The sequence below is a fragment of the Halichoerus grypus genome, chromosome 7 (assembly GCF_964656455.1).
Source record: "Halichoerus grypus chromosome 7, mHalGry1.hap1.1, whole genome shotgun sequence".
NCBI classification, from domain to species: Eukaryota; Metazoa; Chordata; class Mammalia; order Carnivora; family Phocidae; genus Halichoerus; species Halichoerus grypus.
In genome coordinates, this window is record NC_135718.1 from 112,548,246 (window position 1) to 112,566,805 (window position 18,560).

Genomic DNA, 18,560 nt, shown 5'->3' on the forward strand with positions numbered 1-18,560 from the left:
CTAATCTCTATTTTCCAGGTGGCAAAATTGAGCCACAGCAAGAATCCACAACGCTCCCATGACCATGCAAAAACATTGAAAGAAGACATAATAAATATATCCCAGTCCTTGAGCCTCATTCCAAACATTGGACATTACTGAGTATCTTCTTCCCCTTTTCCCTGGCCTCCCAAGAGTACTGACAAGAAACCACATCCTGGGATAAGATCAGAAATACATCTGCTAAGAAGCCATGGCCTATGGGCAGGTTCATTCCTACCCCCCTCTCTAAACAGAAATCCCTATGAGTCAAAGTAGATGATGATATGCATAATGGCCTACCAGCAGCACAATTAATCAGAAAGCTCTCAGGGGAGAAGTTCAAAGGAGTTTTTCACTACCAGTTAGAAATACTGATGAGAACCCGGAAGGACAGCTCTCTTAACTTGACAGAGTAGGACAAGACTGGCAACAGAGGCTAAGTCCTGAGTAGGCTATCTCTCAGCCACACACTCCTTCTCTCTTCTTAGGGATAATTTGTCAGGTCCTCGAAAATGAGGGAATCATGTCCATACCAAGGGAGTCATATGAGTCACTTTTCCACTTCCCATCTCTATTCAGAGATCATCTCCCATTTATCAGGGAAGACATTCTATGACCTTCTTAACAATTTATTCCATTGAGGAGTCCCTTTATGATTGCATGCTATTAACTAATGGAATCCCTCACCAAGTTCCCTAGAACATACACTGCTTAATCTCATACTTGGCAGAGACAGACGCCGATCACTAGCTATGCATTCTAATGAATTATCCCCTTTCATAGAGTAGGATTGTCACTGAGACATGGCTTCTTACCAACGGGCTATATTTCCCAGACCCCTTGCAAGTCAGATGTGGTCATAAAACTGGGTTCTGGACCAGGGAACGTGAGAGAAAGTGACATGCATCCCCTCCCAGGCCTAGCCCACGGAAACCTTCCAGGTGTCTCCCACCTCCATGTCTTTTTCCCTTTCTAATCACTGGAATGGAAATGATTCCCAGGGCAACCTTAGAAGTCACATGTTGTAAATGGCAAGGTTCTGGAATGACCATGCGGAGGGTCACCCTACCGACTTTCTCCCCATCTGTTATGAGAGCAAGAAAAATGTCTCCTGTGTTTCAGTAATGTACATTTTTAGGTCTATGTGACATAGTAGTTAATCTAATCTAATTAATACATATACATTTCCTGGGCACTAGTTGTTAATTACAGTGAGAGATTTATAGGACATGTGATTGAGCATGCCAAGACAGGATTATAAATTCACTTCTACAGAAGGTAAAGCAAAGTGATCAGACCTCTCAGAATTTGTGGGGTTAATGTGGACAGGAACAGAATCTCTTCCTCAGCCACTTGGCTAGATGGCCAATTCAGGATCTTAATTTATTAGATTTTTATTTATTAAAAAGCATGACACTGTACAACAAACTATTGATTTTACCTTAATTTCATAGCCGAAGAAAAAAAGACAAAAATATTAATTAAAACCCTACCCTGTTCAGGTTGTTCCAGAAATAAATCCTTCTTTATGCTGAGCAGACAGCACCAATTAACTCTTATAAAGTGCTCTAATGGTTGGAAAGGGCAAAACAAGATGTTCAGAAAAATGTGAACTCTAGGACTCATTGCTATTTCTGGGGCATTTTGGTTTCCATTGCTTTGGTACCTCCATCTTAGACTTAGAGTTTGACAAGTTAGAAACTGACCACAGGCATCTAAGAATTATTCTTTATTCAAAAACACATCCATGAAAAGCCAAGGAAGTACAAAGGCGAGCCTACACCAACATCTTCCAAGACGAGATGGAAGCATCTCTGGTCTTTCCAGCAATTCCCACTGGTGTAATCATGACTCAACAGTCTGTTGCAATCAGGTGTGGAAAGGGGAGGAGTGACAGCTAGAATGCAAAGAAGTGTGCACAACCCAGAGCCATCCCGGCTTTGCCAAAACCCAAGTGCCCCCCTGGGAGTGTCTTACAACATATGTTCTGTTGAGAAATGAGGTTGCAAACCAGGGGGTTATTGCAATAAAAACCACTTGTGATGAACAAGAGTTGTACCTTTAAATTTATTTTTTTAATGTTTGTCTTCCTTACTAGACAATCAACTCTGTGAGGGCAGAGACTATGTCACCACTGTACCCCAGCCCCTGACACACAGCAGGGACTCAATAAATATATGTTGTAAGGATGGATGGATGGATGGATGGATGGATGGAAGGATGGAGTCTACCCAGCTCCAGTGTGAGTAGGAACATTCTCTGCTATAGGCAGAGAGAGTGAGAAAATAAAACACATAGACACATACAATTTTTAGCATTTGAAAAGTGGGATTGAATAAGGACTAATAAATCTTCTAGATAATTGTACTTCTTTCAATGCCCAAGCTATATTTTTCTATCACTTTGAAACCCAAAAGTAAATACCTTCCCAAAGTTTGTTTTGCTGGTCGGAAATGCTTTAATAAAAATGTAGTCTCTAACTAGTCATGGCATCACCGGAGAAAGGATGTCACTTCCAGGCCCCAGAACTCAAAGGTGGCAGGACCCAAGCAGGCACCATTGCTCCAAATGGACCAGCCTTACAGCCTCTCACTCCACCACTGTTCACTTCTTCCAGCTTGAAAGTAGAGTGCATGTTGACAAACTGGGTGGTAAGTGGGAGGAACTCTGGTCAACAAGAAGCTTGCATTGGACACTATAAGGCAATAGTATTTTACTGGCCACAGTGTGACTGGACTTCACTCTCTGTTCAGACATTGAGAAGAATTTTCTGGGTGGGCAAAGTAAAAAAAAAAAAAAAAATTCCGTTGGTCACATTACCCAAAAAATAAGCTGACTCTAGCCCAGCAGCATCTGTCCATACTCCAGGACTCAGTCTGTGACTCTCCTGAGGCAAACACCTGGCCGTGCAGCTTGTCCTTCCGTCCAGTCTACCCTTCGGGGTCCAGGCCCTTGGCCAGTCTCATACCCAATGCTATCTGGCTCATTGCCCAAGTAGTATCACGCTGGTGTAACAAGACATTTATCTGGCCAAGATCTCAGGGATGGGGTCAGGTTCAGTGGACCTGAGCATGCCCATTCAACATGTTCAAATGTCTCCATCCCACCCCAACCACATGAGATGGCTCCTGAGTTATGCATCCCAAGAACCTCAGTTGGGAAATCTCTAGAGCAGATTCACTGTTGCTCAAGAGCCTGGGTATTGTAGCAGCCTGGAGGCAGGTTGTCCCTGATGTTCTCCAGGTTCTTCACGTCAGCTAGAATCCCATCTATGCTCATCTCCAGCACGTGGAGGTGGCCCTGCTGCCGACGTGCTCTCTCTTCCAGCTCTGACATCAAGGGCCTCAGCTGGCTGTTGATCTGAGTCTTGGCCCGGAAGAGCTTCTGCTCCAATAAGATCAGCTTCTCTTCATCCACACTGCCAGGCTGACCTATTTGAGGGAATGAGAAAAGAGTTAATATAGAAGAGCGTGGTTAGATCTCCTTGAACACACGTGGGCCCTCTAGATCCTTAACTAGTTCCTGTTTCCACCTGCCCAGAGGAAACAGTATGCCGTGCTTATTCTAGGGGGATCTGGCTGGCTCAGGCGGTGGAGCATGTGACTCTTGATCTCAGGGTTGTGAGTTCAAGCCCCACGGGTGGTGTGGAGTTTACTTAAAATAAAAAACTTTAAACTAAAAAAAAAATAAAAGCCTTATTTTACACTGGGATATTTTACACTTGGACCACAATATAATATAGATAATACAGAAAATGTTCCGAGAGCTCTAGCCCAGTTACTAGTTATGAACAGCCTAGTTCAAACTTCTGAGCTCTATAGTTAAGAAATGGGAAGCTTGGATTTCTCCTTTCACGTTGGGGCCGACAGTTCACGCTCTGAAAGGATGAAGGCTGAAGGTCACTGGAGACTGAGTACTGTCCAAGATGCCTGCCCCACACAGCTCACCCTCGGATCAGGACCAACTCCAAATTATGTTTATTGAACTACCCTTAGGAAATATCTTGCTATTTTCCATTAGAAGACCTTTAGAAACTGGCTGGGCTTTTGGGTTTATAGAGGCCAAGGTATGCTTTGCTATTTGGGGGATAGATTCCAGCTGTTTGGAAATGATGTAAGACTTCATTCTGGCCTGAGACAGTGGGAATCTGGCTAGATATTCATTTATTTCCCATATGAAATGTAGTCTTATTTGTTCAGGTATGTTTTACCCATACACAATCTAAAACTAATGTCAGCACGAAGGGCACCAGGCCAAACCTGTTTGATGTGCATAGGGTCTGGGTGGCCTTTGGTCAATGCAAACTCAAGGTCAGGTTGCCTCCCATATTGGAGCTGTGGTGATAGCATTTGCCTGCCCGAGTTTATTGTGCCTGGGGGTGATGACATGGTGACTGGTCCAGGACTCCAAGGAGCAAACAGGAGGAACAACACCATAACAAAAATGCAGATCCAGTGGATCGGTCCTTCACCGAGGAGCAGGGGAGATTTCCAGCACTTCGGGGTCTATGACATGCCGAGAAAGTTAAGTAAGCTTGGGAACAAAACCACCATCCATGGAGAGGTGGTACAAACTGCTCAAAAAGGGGGCAGGAGCACTGGCAACAAAGAGATCTCACTTCGAATCCCACCTCCAAGTTTACTATGTGATCCATGGGACCCTATCAACCTCTCTGAGCCTCAGTTTACTGCTCCATGAGATAAAATAATAAAAAAAAAATAAAACCTGTCTCACAGGACCTTTAAAAGACTTAAGTGATATTACACCAGAAAACACCTGGCAGAGTGCCCGACACCTAGATGTTTAATAATTCCCACCAACTTATTTCCCCCACACTCTCATTTTCTCTTGAAAGGCCCTATTCGTTTCATTACCTTTTTCAGAACACTAAACAAAGCTGCTAAAATCTCCACTGGGGAGTTGGGGTTTTTTTTTCTTTTTTTTTTACCCTTAGAGGCTCTTTACTCTTTAGGGCTCATTGGACCACAAAGCAGACTCATTAGTATTAACAACACAGACAATATTGATCTCCCAGGGTAAGTGACGATGGTACTCCACAGAAAAATCAGATTTTAAAATTCTTCAGCTAGGGCACCTGGGTGGCTCAGTTGGTTAAGTGTCTGCCTTCGGCTCAGGTCATGATCCCAGGGTCCTGGGACCGAGCCCCATGTCAGGGTCCCTGCTCAGCGGGGAGTCTGCTTCTCCCTCTTCCTCTTCCCCTCCCCCTGCTTGTGCGCTCTCTCTCAAAATAAATAAATAAATAAAAATCTTAAAGAAAAAAGTAAAGTTGTTCTACTGAACCTAAAAGGTAGAACCAAGCCTTTTCCGGAACGTGGCTGGAGTCTGTGACTGAATCCTCTCTTCCCTATCTGCTGCAGTCCACGCTTGATAAAACGGGCCAAATGAGGGCTCGCTATCAGATTTACCAATTCGAAATGTTAATCCTCATCAGTTTTTTGCGGGGGAGGAATTCTGTGGGTAAATCTGAATTCTTGCCACTCTGTGCCATCACATCTATTTTACTTGGAAATTTTGCAGTATCTATGTACCTACTACCTTTACGTTTCTTCTGGGCTATCAGCCAGGTAGGCCAAGTCCCACAGCTGGTTATATCATGGTATAACTGTGGGCTGGGGATGAACAGCAGAATCGGCAAGTGACTCCTGGCTTCACAGGCTGGGAGAACTGCCCTCTCACCATTTCTACTGCCGCAGAGCCCATAATCCTCCTCGATTCCCTCCGCCATTTCCAAAGTAGTCTCACCCTGCCTTTTGTCTAACCAAGGCTCCTCCACTCACTCGTGCAACTCCACTTAGTGATCTTTCTGAATCTACAGTGATGATGTTATTCCTCTGCCCACAACTGCCTACAAGCTTCTCAGGATCAAGGTCAGAATCCTTAGCAGGACTGTTAAACTGTCCAGTCTTCTCTTGAGCTGTGAAGTTTGAATACTGCCTCCACAGTTTACTATGGGATCAGTGAGACATGATTAACCTCTGTGTGCTTCAATATACCTTCCCTAAATACACCCAGATCTTTGAGCTACAGACTTTCACCTCCACGGGCAACAGGCACTCAGTGACCCATCTTTAGATGGTAAAATAGAGTCCAGAAAATGTAAAGTTGTGTGCCCAAAGTATCTGGGCCTAGAAATAAAACTAATTTCTGATACCCTTAAGGGTACCCTTAAGGCTTCCATTTATCAGGGCTAGGTCTCACTCGTCTTCTGGGAGCAGCCCTGGAGCACGGGGCTGGAAGTTTGTGGATACTCCACATACTTATTAGGTGTAGGATGCTGTCCAATGAGTTGAGTGTGTCTTGGATCGTAGCTCCAGCATTCTTGGCTCTGTTATCAACTCTTTGCGCTTCTGTAATTACCTGAAGAAAAAGAAATACAAAGCAATCTTGAAAGGGTGTCTCTCATATTGGCAGGTTTAAAGGAATCTCCCATGGAGAACGATGGGAACTGACCATCTGCACTGCGTCCATATCCAGGTCAAACTCTTGCTCCTTCCTGGCCAGCTCTCCTTCCACTTCCCTCACCTCACTCTTCAGTGTGGCCAGTCCCTTCTCCATGGCCAAGGCTCCATCTGCTGTCACATTGGCTTCCAAGTTCAGACTTCCTATCTCCTGGGAAAAGAAAGGGAGCCAGGGATGGGAGGAGAGAGAGGGGTGAGGCACAAAAATGTCCCAGGGACAAATAGAGAAAAAATAAACAGCTGCAGCCAGACCCTGCTGGAGTAAGTTAGATGAACAACAAGAGTCAGACTTGGAGACACACCCTTCCCCAAGCTCCGCTTCAAATAAATTAATTTGGGGGTATGTCTGTAGGGACTAGGAGGGTCAGCAGTGAGACACTGATTCCCTCTCAGGTCAATGCTCACCAAAAAGTGAACACAATAAAAACTATTTGGGAAAACCCAGAGGGTGAGAAATTCACATCATTTCCTGTCATAGTTCTTTGCTGCCACAGTCGTTTGAGCAACTTTACTGGGATCCTTGAGACAGCTGAGTTCAAGGTGCAGAGAATGAAAATGGGCTACAGCTGTGGCTTTTGTTTTTATTAGGACAAATTTTATCAATATCTTTACCCATAAGCTGTTATTAAACATCAAATTGCAGGTATCTCTGTGCTAAAAGCTATATTAAGAGAGCCACATGAAACTGGTCTCCACCCTCAAGGGACTTAAAGTTAGAAATAATTCTTGCAAATTACCAAGTGGTCCAAGAGAGAGGTCAAATAGTCCAGATACTAAGAGTTCCCTCTGGGCTTTCTAGAGTTGCATAAGCTTTCTAGAAGTCATGCCAAAATGAGAGCTAAGCAGCTCTCTTCCAGCCGAGAAGCACAGCTTCTACTACAGCGTTTCACATAGGGGTTGTAGTGTATCTAGTCTCTCTCTCCCCGTTACACGGAATGCTCTTTGAAGAGAAGGACTGGGTCTTTCTCGTCTTCATATCTCCAGCAACAAGCACAGCGCTGGCACATAGTGGGAACAACAACAAAAATGAATACGCAGAACTTAGACATAGAAAATAGAGATAAGGGAACTAGAACTCCAGAATTTCATAATCTTGAGTCAAACACTGATGATTGTTGTTATGGGGTTGAACTGTGTCCTCAAAAAGATATGTTGATGTCCTAAATCCCAGGACCTCAGAACGTGACCTGATTTGGAAGTAGGGTTGTTGCAGATTCAATTACTTAAGATAAGGTTATACTGGAGTCCAGTGGGCCCCTAATTCAAAATGACCACGGTCCTTATAAGAAGGGTCAGAGATATCCAGGGAGAAAAACCCCACGTGATGATAGCGGCAGAGACTGGAGTGACGTCATTGCAAACCAAGCAACGGTAAGGAGTGAGAGTCACCACCAGAAGCTAGGAAGAAGCAGGCAAGGTTTCTACCCAAGAGCCTCCAAGGGCCTGTGGCTCTGCTGACATCTTGATTTCTACTTCTAGCCTCCAGAACTGTGGGAGAATAAACTTCTGTTGTCTTAAGCCATCCAGCCTGTGGTACTTGGTTACAGCAGCTCTAGTGACACTAATACAAGAGTTGATACAAAAACCCAATCTTGGATGGTTCTTCTCATGGTATTGTCCAAAAAGGGAGCTGAAAATGAAGGTTCGAGCTCTTGGTCAATGAAAGCCTTGTGACTCAACCAACAAAAGGGGGCACGTAAGTGGCTCTGGGGCTGCCATGGACCACGACAGCACTCTGAGATCTAGGGGCCAAAATGAGCCCAATGCTCTCTCTCTTCCCACACGACCCTTATGTTTGGTGCTGCTCATGCCAACCTGCGTTTCGATTTCTCTTTACCTGTTCTATCTTGTCCGTGATCTCCAGGGCCTCCCTGGCTGCGGTCTTGGCCCTCTGGGTGTCGGCAGCAGCACCGCCCAGGGCTGTTTCTGCTTGCTTGGTCTTGTCACTGGCATCTGCGACCTTCTGGCTGATGTAGGAGAGTCTCTTCATGGCCTCTTCCGCTTCTGCTTTTTTGTCTTCAACCTGCAAGTCAAACTCTGAAATGAAGACAAGAAAACAAAAGTGACTTGTGAAACTCACAAATGAAATTGAATGGGGCTGAAGTTTTTAAGAAAAATCCCAGGAAGAGGGTTATTACTGCCTGGGGGCAAGAGTGTGGGAAGTTGTGGCTGTTACTGCCCTTTCTTATCCAGCAGAAAGCCACTTAAAGGAGGCACTGAAAGGGCCATGATTAGATCGTTGCTTAGAGAAACTGACAATCAGCCTGCCCTGGGTCCCCACCACTGCAAGAGTATTAAGACCCCAAAGTAAATCAGAAATAGGTGAAATCTCTGAAGCCCAAAGTTTCAAGCCAGAGCCTTAAACCCGAAGCTGCCAATGATGAGAACTGGAGGTTGAACAGAATGGATAGAGAGGTTCTTTCTGTGAAGAAAATCCCAAGACTTGAGAAATGTTTCTTTTTTGTTCTTTCGTGAAGAAACCTGAAATTGTAACCAAATCTCTACAAGGCAGAAACCCGGATTTCCTGGGATCCAGGTGCTGTGACAGTTTGTTCTATCATCACCACAAACAACCACGTGGATTTTATCCTGGAATCAACCAGGCTACAAAAGAAAAGGGAAAAATATCTGCGTCGTAGTAGGATGTTGGATCTGTGAAGGACCTTAGAGATCCTTTAGCTCAACCTTCTTTCTTTAAAGAAGAGGATGTTAGGGTCTGGAAAGGCTGTGACTTGCCTATGGTCACACAGTCTGCTCAGAGCCGTCATGCAGCCCAGCCAAGCTCAGAACTCAAGCCTTCTGACATGTAGTTAAATTCTTTCCACTACATCAAATATTAATACAATTTCTTACTTTAGGAAGGTATTTATTAAGTGTCTGCTAATATCCCAATGTACCTATCATTTAGAGAGATGCACAGGGATTCAAAATAAATCAAAGTTGTGGTTATTCCTTTAACATATCAAGTGACCTGAACCATGAAATGCTTACCTCTGAGGTTCTTTAGGATGTTCTCAACTTCATAAAAAGTGGCATTGCCCATGCTTAGTGCTTCTTGGGCTCTGCTTTTAGCAAGGTTGGCACGGGAAAGTAGCTGATCTGATGTCTGTAAACAGGCAGACAATAAGATTAGAGTAAAATGTAACATACACCTAGGAGGAGCATTCCGGCCAGCAGAATCACTCGAACACATTTGTCCTCGTGACAACTGAGTGCTGTGATTCACCAGAAAGTCTAGGGCTGCTGTCGTAAAGCCCTCCACAATCTGGGACAGAGCAAACTTTATAAACCCACGACACATCCTGCACAGGGAACAGTCTCCAATTCCAGGCCACTATCAAGGACAAGTACGGTTTTGCAAATCATAATTTTATACTCCAGATACTTCCTAAAGCCAAGCTAGTAGAAAAAGCTGGACCAAAATTGAACTCAGGAGGCCTGAGTCCTATTCCTAGGCTTGAGGGCTGATTCAGTGGGTAGAACGGAACTAATTACATCAAGCTGTCTGTATCTCAGTTACTCCATCTACAAGCAGTGGTACCATGACCTTCAGAGAGTTTCCTAGGGTTGCATATTTATGGCCTCTTGCCGTATTTATTCGTATGGTAGGCATCCAGTACCTGTTGGTTGAGTGAATGAGTTAATAAAAGGATACCTGTCTCCCATTCTTTCCATTCTGTAAGAGCTGCTGGGTTTCTTCTTCCCAGTTTCCCAGACTGCTTTGCACATGCTTGAACTCATCCATACGCCTAGTCACCAGGCTTGAGAGAGAGTCAGTTTTTTGTTTGATCCTCTTCACTTCTACCTGTAAGCCCAAAGACATGAAGGAGTCTGACTTTCTGCCCACCAGTCGCCACACCAGCCTTCTTAGGAGCTTGAAAACAACAGCAATCCAGACACAAAGTTTAATAGAAATGAAGCAAAATGCCTAAATGATAGTCAGGTGGCAGTTTCCCCCAGCATCAAACAGGTCTTGTCTCTCTCTCTCTCTTTTTAAATTTTACATGTTGGTTTATACATGCATGGAAACACTTTTATGGGAATCATTGTGAGTGCTTTTTGTGTAGGTAGAAAGCTGAATCTTCTTAATCTAATACATTTGTAATAGTTAAAGGAATCAATGACAGAAACAATGTAAAACTTCTGAGAAGAACAAAAGTCCTCGGAATGGTTGTACATAGAAATGTACTATAGTTTGGACCCAAATGTAAATATCAAGCTTTATCTCTAATAATTCCCCACAAGTTTCAGTAGTCCCCCAAACTAAGGAGATATAAAATTGTTATCCACTAATAGGTTCAGGATGTGGGCTAAGCCTTTTTCAGAGGCAAAGACTGGAGTTTAAGAACAAGGAAATGGTTAACAAGAAGGATATTCTTCCTAATCAAACACAAGAAGGGTCCCCGTGGAGGAAAAGCTGAATGACTGAACCATAGTATGGAACCCCCAGAGAAGCAAGCTCTGTGGCCCTTCTGTCCATCAAGCACATCAGTACGGGCCCTCACCTGAAAAGACTGATCATTGACTCCTGGCAGCTGAGACACGGAATTGAGAAGGCGAAGACTATGCTGATAAGACCTATCTGCTTCAATGTCAGTTTGAGTGGCCTCCCCCGACAGTTGCTGGGCCAGGGACTTGGCTTTCTCCAACCTGCAGGGTGGGGAGAAAGAGAACTTTGAGGAATCACTCTTTTTATTAAAAGCAAACATTCATCTTGTTGTGTAAAAAGTATGCAGTTGGAGTCATCAGAAGAACCGAATGAGGTTATGTGACAGACATGTGTCCCTTTCCACAATCTAAACATAAGCCTTAAAGTTTATACAGGTTGGGTTGGAAGAATTCCGCCCAAGTTTCCCAGTTCTTGATAATATATTCTTTTCCATTTACTCAACCACCACAACTTCTCCGAGCATTGCAATCTCTCAGTCAAAACACAAGTTTTACTTAGTCTTTTCTTCTTCCAGACATAAAGGCATGTCCCTTCCCCCAAATTAACACTCTCATTCTCTTGTCCCTTAGGATTCATATCTTTTAATGAAGCACGGCGCCCCTCGAACGCGGTTTGCGCTACGCCCTGGAGGGACGCGGACTATCCTGGCCCAGGTGAGGCCCCTCGAACGTACTTTCCCATGAGCCCTTGCACCGCGGAGCTGTCCGGGCCGCCCGCGCCGCCGCCTTCCTGCAGGGCCTTGTGTGCCAGTGACAGCGCTTGTTTGGAATAGTCCTCGGTGTCCCTTACCAGCCGCTCCATGTTACTGGCTGACTCAACATGGCTGAAAGGATTAAAAACAAAGAATTGGAGTTTTCATAGCAAGGGCTTCCTTTAGGTCTTTTATTGGAAGGAAGGGAGAGGAGTAAGGGAACTGGTTTGTCTAGAAAAACCAAACAGAATTGACCCAGATTAGACGGAATTAGAGGATCTGTCAGGAAGCAGGAGGTGTTCTGGAGATGGAGCTCATGTCTTAGACCCTAGCTGGTGATCTTTTCCGTTTATGGCGTAACCAGGGGAGCAGGGTGTGGGGCGGGGAGACGGGTGCGAGCAGTCTCAGGGGGATAAAGTATTGCATTTATAAGCTGTTTTGTGCAGGAAGAAACCCCTAGGTCTTATTTCATCCGGGACCCACCCCTCTCCCCTGACTTTCGCTGAAACTCTACATTGGGTCCACCACTAGAGGGGACAGAGCCTGTCAATAAAAGTCCCCCAAACGCTTACAAAGTGATAAAAACAAACAAAACAACAACAAAAAACAAGCTCAGGAGGCAGTTTATGCTACAAAACACAAATCAACCTCCTTCACTGACTGAATTCCATCTGGGATTAGCAGAGCCTGCCACCCTGCTGAGCACTCTGCTAGGAGCAAACCTCTTTAACACGGTAGGCTTTACAGTCGGGCAAGGACTAGGGAGCTGCCTGTTATCCCTGGGGCCCTGCAGAGCCGGTTTTGGGGAGGAGGTTCCCTCTCTGCAGTCTTGGCTCCCACAGGCTAGCAAACAACTCGTTGCTACTTGTTCCCAGGCTTGATGTGGGAGCCTGGGAGTCCCTCAAAGCTGCAGGACGTTCTTTTCCAAAGGCTGATTCATTTCACGGGGCCCGAAAAATCACATCTGACATACACCAGAGCCATACAGTGAGTCATAGAAAAATCTGGGGTAAAAAACACCCCCACCCCCAACACTTGCCAAATGACCATGCCCAGTGGCCACCTACATAGGCTAAAAGCCAGGAGGTTTAAAAAAATGGCTTCAAGGCAAGGAAAGGGCTGCAAAGGTGCCGAGAGGTAATGAATATGTTGCTTAGGTCCTGAATACCCTACCATCTTGTTCAAGTCTGGCCTTGCAGAGGTAGTCCGAAGCAGGGGTCCGCTTACCTGTCTGCCAATCTTGTGGCCTCCTGGGCCAGGCTTTTAAAACCATTTGGCCCCACGTAGTGCTCTGAGGAAGGAATGTTCTGTGGAAAAAGGAGAATTGGTTAAAGCTTTGCACTCAGCCCTGGAGCCTAAGTAGGTTCTGCATCTGTCCTGTTAGAACTAATTGTCATTAGCCACAGAGCATTCTACACCCTGACACATCAAGAGTCCCTAGTCACCATAATCATTACATTAAAAAAAAAAGTATAGACAAGAATAAAGTAGAAATCCAGGGCTCCTGGGTGGCTCAGTTAAGCGTCTGACTCTTGATTTCAGCTCAGGTCATGATCTCAGGGTTGTGAGATTGAGCCCCACATTGGGCTCCCTGCTCTGCGGGGAGTCTGCTTGAGATTCTTTCCCTGTCCCTCTCCCTCAGCCCCTCCTCTGCTCGCTCTCCCAAATAAATAAATAAATAAATCTTTAAAAAAAAAAGAATAAAGTAGAAATCCAATTTAAAAAAACTGTAAATAGAAATAGATTCATTTAAAAATATATACATATTAAATGTATTTTCATATGTATTTAAAGTCAACAGACTATATACCAAGTTTCAATGATGGTTATTTCTTAATAATGGGATCATAGGGGATTTTTATTTATTTTCTAAATTTTCTACAATAAACATTATTTTTGTAATAAGGGGAAAAAATCAATACACATTTTTCTTTAAATCCTTCATTTTGCCAGCATACCTGATTATCTTCCAGTATCCTTTATTCATCTTCTACCCACCCACTTACACTATTGTCACCATTGCCTTCTTTACTGAGAAAGAGAAGAGGGCCCATTCAAATCTCTCCCTCCTGTCACACTCCAAACGACACCATTAAGAAAATCACATTGGCAACAATTTTTTCCCCTTTTCAGAATCCTGTCTTCACTGGATTCCTTCCTTCTCCCCACCATTCCTCCCATTTCATTTGTTCATGAAATGAACATTCACTCATTCATTCCTTCATTCATTCATGCGGCAAACGTATCACAGCCACACACGTGCCGGGGGCTGAGAATGCAGACGTGAGCAAAACTAAATCCTGCCCACTAGGAGCTAATAAGCTAGGAGGTGTGCAGCAAGAAGGGAGAGGAGAGAGGGCCAACATGAGGTTATGGCTAGCAGGAAATGAGCTAGGAAGAAGAACATAAATGCAGTAAAATGGGAAATTGCAGGAAGCCCAAGAACACAAAGAACAGGTACGCCTATTTCAAGGAAGAGAAGTTCAGCTCTCTACCAGGTAGACCGAAAAATGTGAGAGACGGCGGGTGGGTGCCCCGATACGGCAGTGATCCTCAGTACCCTGAACCCGGCGACACCTACAGTGTTTCTCAGGGAGGCCTCGCTCTCCTCCAGGCTCAGGTGCATCTGAGTGACCAGTCTGTGAGTATCCTGAACTCGGTTCTGATACTGACTGCCCAGGGCCCGGATTCTTTCCATAGTCGTCTTGAGGTCATTGAGGCGGTTCCGGTAGCTATTCTCTTCGCTCCTTGCCTTGACCAACTGGAGACTGAGAGATTTACTAGCACCTGGTGCCAACAAGGAAAAGGAGGATGAGCACTTTTGGAGTCAGCACAGAGGAACAGGACATGAGGGAGGGTTGAAGAGTGACTTTGACTGGCTAACGGCAAAATGGTAAAAACCCAATAAATGAATGCATGCAGCCACTCTCTTATCACCATCATTCAGGTCCCAGGAGATCACAGTCCTTTTATCTCTCCAAGTGCTGGACAGAGACACCCACTGAACTGATACCCGACAGAAGATTATAAATTCCCTTCTGTCCAAAGGGCAATTGGCCTCCATCACCTTCTGAAATCTGGGCTTCTCTCAGAAGGTCCCGAAGGGCCTGCTCGGCCTGCTGCATCCTGCCCTCCAGCTCTGTGTCAGGCTCCACTCCGCCACCACCCTGAGCCCTGGAAACCAGGGCCTCCAGGCTCTGCAGCTGCTGCGTAAACTGCTCCATCTGAAAGCACACCGGAAAGAGGGTCAGAACAGGTGGCGGGCATCACAGTCCAATACCAGGTACTCAGGGGAGAACAGCTCAAAGCCCAGAAATGCTTGGCATGTCATGGTAGTTAAAGGTGCTAGAGCCTAGAGTTTGAATCCTGGCCCCACTACTCATTAGCTGTCAGTGTGACCTTGGGCAAGTCGCTTTCATTACCCATTAGATGGGGATAATAATAATATCTCATAGTTATTACTTGGACAAAGTGAGTTAGTATTTGGATAGTGCTTGGAACAGTGTCTGGAACAAAGAAAGTGCTATAGAGGGCAGATTAAATAGAAAAGTTAACAAAAAAAACAAGTTGAGTTTGTTCTACCTTTGGGGTTCTGTTTGGGCCTTTTCTTCCTTCGCCCTTCACCCCGACAAAATAATAATAATTAACAACAACATCAATTTCACTCTTCTCTGGAATGTGAATGAGAAATTTCTGGAGGCCATTCTTGTTTGAGCAGCCTTGACACCTTTTAGACTCCTCAAATCTTCTACATATTTACGTTTTCCTTCATTTGTTTTACAAAGACATCTCTTGGAAAAAATCCAGCTAGGAAATGGCATGTTGTAAGTGGAAAGAGTACTGAACTGAGCAAAGTCTCCAAACATTTGCAATTCTTCAGTCACGTGGCCAGGTGGAACCAAGAATCAGGGAATTCAGGGTGGGACTCTTGGTTCCACCTGGCCATGTGACTGAAAAATTGCAAATGTTTGGAGACTTTGCTCAGTGACTGACTTTAGAATGCCTTCTCTTGCAAATTGACTAAGTCATCAAGAGTACCAAATCAGACAGTATCTTCAAAAGGGATCTTGAAAATAGTGTTTATAAGAGCACATATTACTACTATATGGAAGTTTTTAAAGAAAGAAATAGTAATCTCCACCCTCATCCCTGGGAGATTAAGAGGGTCCTAGATCTGGGACAGACCCACCCCGTAGACACGTAACAATTTTACTCATGGGGGTGAGGGCTGGGTAGCATGCACACCTGTATGTTCACTTGATTATAGCAAGCTGGACAGCTGGTTAGTGCTGCATGCTCACAGGTGAGGCCGCCAAATCCGGGCTTGCAAACACAGCTGCCATCATTTCTACATTCCCCAGGCTCTGAGCCCGCTGGGTTGCAGTTGCAAGCTAGAGACAAAACACAGACAAACAGAAAGCATTCATATCAAGCTAATTCTAGAAACTGGAGGTATGGCAAAGATAAAAGGAAGTTCGAGTCACCAATGGCAAAGTCAGTTCACATTGTGCTAGATTCATCTCTTGCCTGTGCCTCTAAGCACATTTATAATATAGATGGACCTTAGGAATCATCTAGAAGTTTGTTTGGTGTGGGTGTGGATAAAGAGATCCTACAACAGTCCACCCTTTCTGGTGGCACTTACTCTTTTTTTCCTCCCATTAAATTGTGAGCCTGTTGGATATTCTGTAGGCACTCTAGCTTTGCTCAAAAGGGGAATAACATGTCTTCTGGGCCTATTACGTGCCAGATGTAATCTCTCTCTATTTTACAGATGAGGACTATGAGCTCAGAGAGGTTGAGTAATCTATCCTAGGTCACACAGCAAGTAAATGGTAAACCGGAATGAGAGCTTGGAAAGAGGCATTGCTCTTTTCCTTTTGCTCTGCTGCCTTTGATGTAGGAAATGCAGTAAAAAAAAAGCAGTACCTTTATTCATTCATATTGATTGCGCACCTACTACGTGCCACACTGTTCTAGGAGCTGAGGATATACCGGTGGGTGAGACACTGCACTAAGGGAGTTACGGTGATTCTCTGGGTTGCTCTATGGCGCTCACAAAACACTCGGCACACAGTAATATGATCACATATCTAAGTATACTGTCATTATGTGCTTACATACTTGTGTGTCTTCCTTATTAGCATATGATCTCTTTGGGGGCTGGAACTGACTTATGACCTCAGTATGTAGCTGCACATTGGGTCCATGGTAGTAGGTGCTTGACAACAGATGGTGGAGTGAAGAAATGTACGGTCTAAAGCCAGTGAAGTCTCTATTAATAGCACCTTGTAACTAGTATTCTATCCTTTACAGTGTACCTTCTCAGATGCTATTTTATTTTATATTTGCAACCACTTTGAGTTAAATATTATTCATCTGTATGAAGAAACTGAGGCTCAGAGAGATTAATTGGCATAACCAGTGTAATACGATAGGTATGGTAAAAAACTAGACTTGAACTCAGTACTGCTCATAGCATGTGGGCTCTTTCCTTATCATGGGGTACTTTCTAGCACATCAGAGCTAACCCACAGGTTGGGGTTAGGGCAGGTGGCATTTGTGTTCCTGGGTGGAAGCCCCAGGTTGCACAGGGGTCCTCAGGCATTTCCAGGGCTGGGGATTCTGGGGTGAGTGGGAGGTGCTGGGCTCCCTGCAGACCTCCTGGGGAACCAGGAGCCCTCCCATCTGGGTGCCCAGAGGCCCTCTCTGGCTCTGTTATAATAAACAAGCCCCTGAGTTCTGGGCACCAGGACTAGTCTGGGACCTTTGTGACTGAGGGGTGAGTCTGTGGGGCAGGCCAGCACCCTAAAACTGAATTTGAACTTGCCTAGAACTAAACTTGCCTCCTGAATATAACATGTACGGAGGCTTGATAAAAGGGTCGAGCAAGAGGACCGATGTATACATTTACACTTTGATCTGAAGCAGCCCTAAGGAATGCACCCTGATAGCCGTGAGGTTGAAGCCAAGTCTCGTTAGTAGAACTTGGAACTGTTACCTTTGTCTACATCAATTACACTGATTTCCTGAGAGGGTCTTTTAAACTGCTGCCCACCCTTCCACCCCACCCCCCACCCCCCTGCCGCGTGTGTTCGGGCTTAGTCTCAAGTCGTTTCCTGCTGTCCTAGAACAAGCTTGGCAGCACTCCTGCCAGCCTTGGAATGAGGCATATGGCCTGGCCCCATTCCATCTCCTCTTCCACTCAGGAATGTAAACTCGACCTTTTTCTCTTCTCCCACCCAGCTTTAACCCATTCGACATCCTCCAGCTCTGCCCTCCAGAAGCCTGCTGCAGGGGTCTTAAGGCCTTTGACAGGTGAAAGGTCCAGACTGTTCGTAGGCCAGTTGGTCAGAGAAACCAAAGCAGCCTCCTCTTACCTGCTGCTGGCCTCGCTGATCAGTATGTTCCTACATGTGTACATGCTAGCAAGCTTACACGCATAGACGTGCGTGCGCACACACACCCCACCTGTCCAACTGTCTGGGGACGCAGTCCTACCTCGACACTTGTCCGCTGGGTTGGGAGCCAACGGGTCCCCAAAGTAGCCTGCTTTGCACTGGTCACAGTGGACACCCGCCGTGTTGTGGATGCACTTCAGACACCTGCCCGTCAGGCGGTCGCAGTTCCCAGAGGCACTGGGGTCCACATTGTTGTTGCACTGACAGGGCTGACAAGGCCTTACTGGGCCACGTTCCCCAAAGGGGTCCCCAAAGTATCCATCGGCACAGAGCTCGCAGCGTGCCCCTGGAAGGAACAAATGCCCAAGGCTGAGTGGTCATCTGCTGGCAGCAAGACCAGTCGTCCTTCTAGAAGAGCCTCCCACCCTGGACCCCAGAACAGTAGCCTCAGGGGCAGGTGCTCAGGGCAAGGGCTTGGCTCTTTTGCTCCACGGTGGTCCCCGATGTTGGAACACAGC

At 45.4% G+C, this 18,560-nt stretch overlaps 1 protein-coding gene across 1 annotated transcript in view; it reads right to left on the reverse strand.

The window, feature by feature from the left end:
• Positions 1-1,735: 1,735 nt before the first annotated feature.
• The window catches only part of LAMC2 (laminin subunit gamma 2), a 55,586-nt gene continuing 38,761 nt past the window's right edge, over positions 1,736-18,560 (reverse strand). Inside the window, exons 12-24 of the mRNA XM_036076484.2 lie at positions 18,143-18,388; positions 15,887-16,032; positions 14,709-14,865; positions 14,223-14,428; positions 12,869-12,948; positions 11,624-11,773; positions 11,006-11,150; positions 10,156-10,305; positions 9,492-9,606; positions 8,338-8,537; positions 6,493-6,651; positions 6,300-6,399; positions 1,736-3,452 (exon numbers count right to left, since the gene is read on the reverse strand). Of these exons, the coding sequence (XP_035932377.2) occupies positions 3,199-3,452; positions 6,300-6,399; positions 6,493-6,651; positions 8,338-8,537; positions 9,492-9,606; positions 10,156-10,305; positions 11,006-11,150; positions 11,624-11,773; positions 12,869-12,948; positions 14,223-14,428; positions 14,709-14,865; positions 15,887-16,032; positions 18,143-18,388 (2,108 nt within the window). The 3' untranslated portion in view covers positions 1,736-3,198. The remainder of the gene's footprint in view (positions 3,453-6,299; positions 6,400-6,492; positions 6,652-8,337; positions 8,538-9,491; positions 9,607-10,155; positions 10,306-11,005; positions 11,151-11,623; positions 11,774-12,868; positions 12,949-14,222; positions 14,429-14,708; positions 14,866-15,886; positions 16,033-18,142; positions 18,389-18,560) is intronic.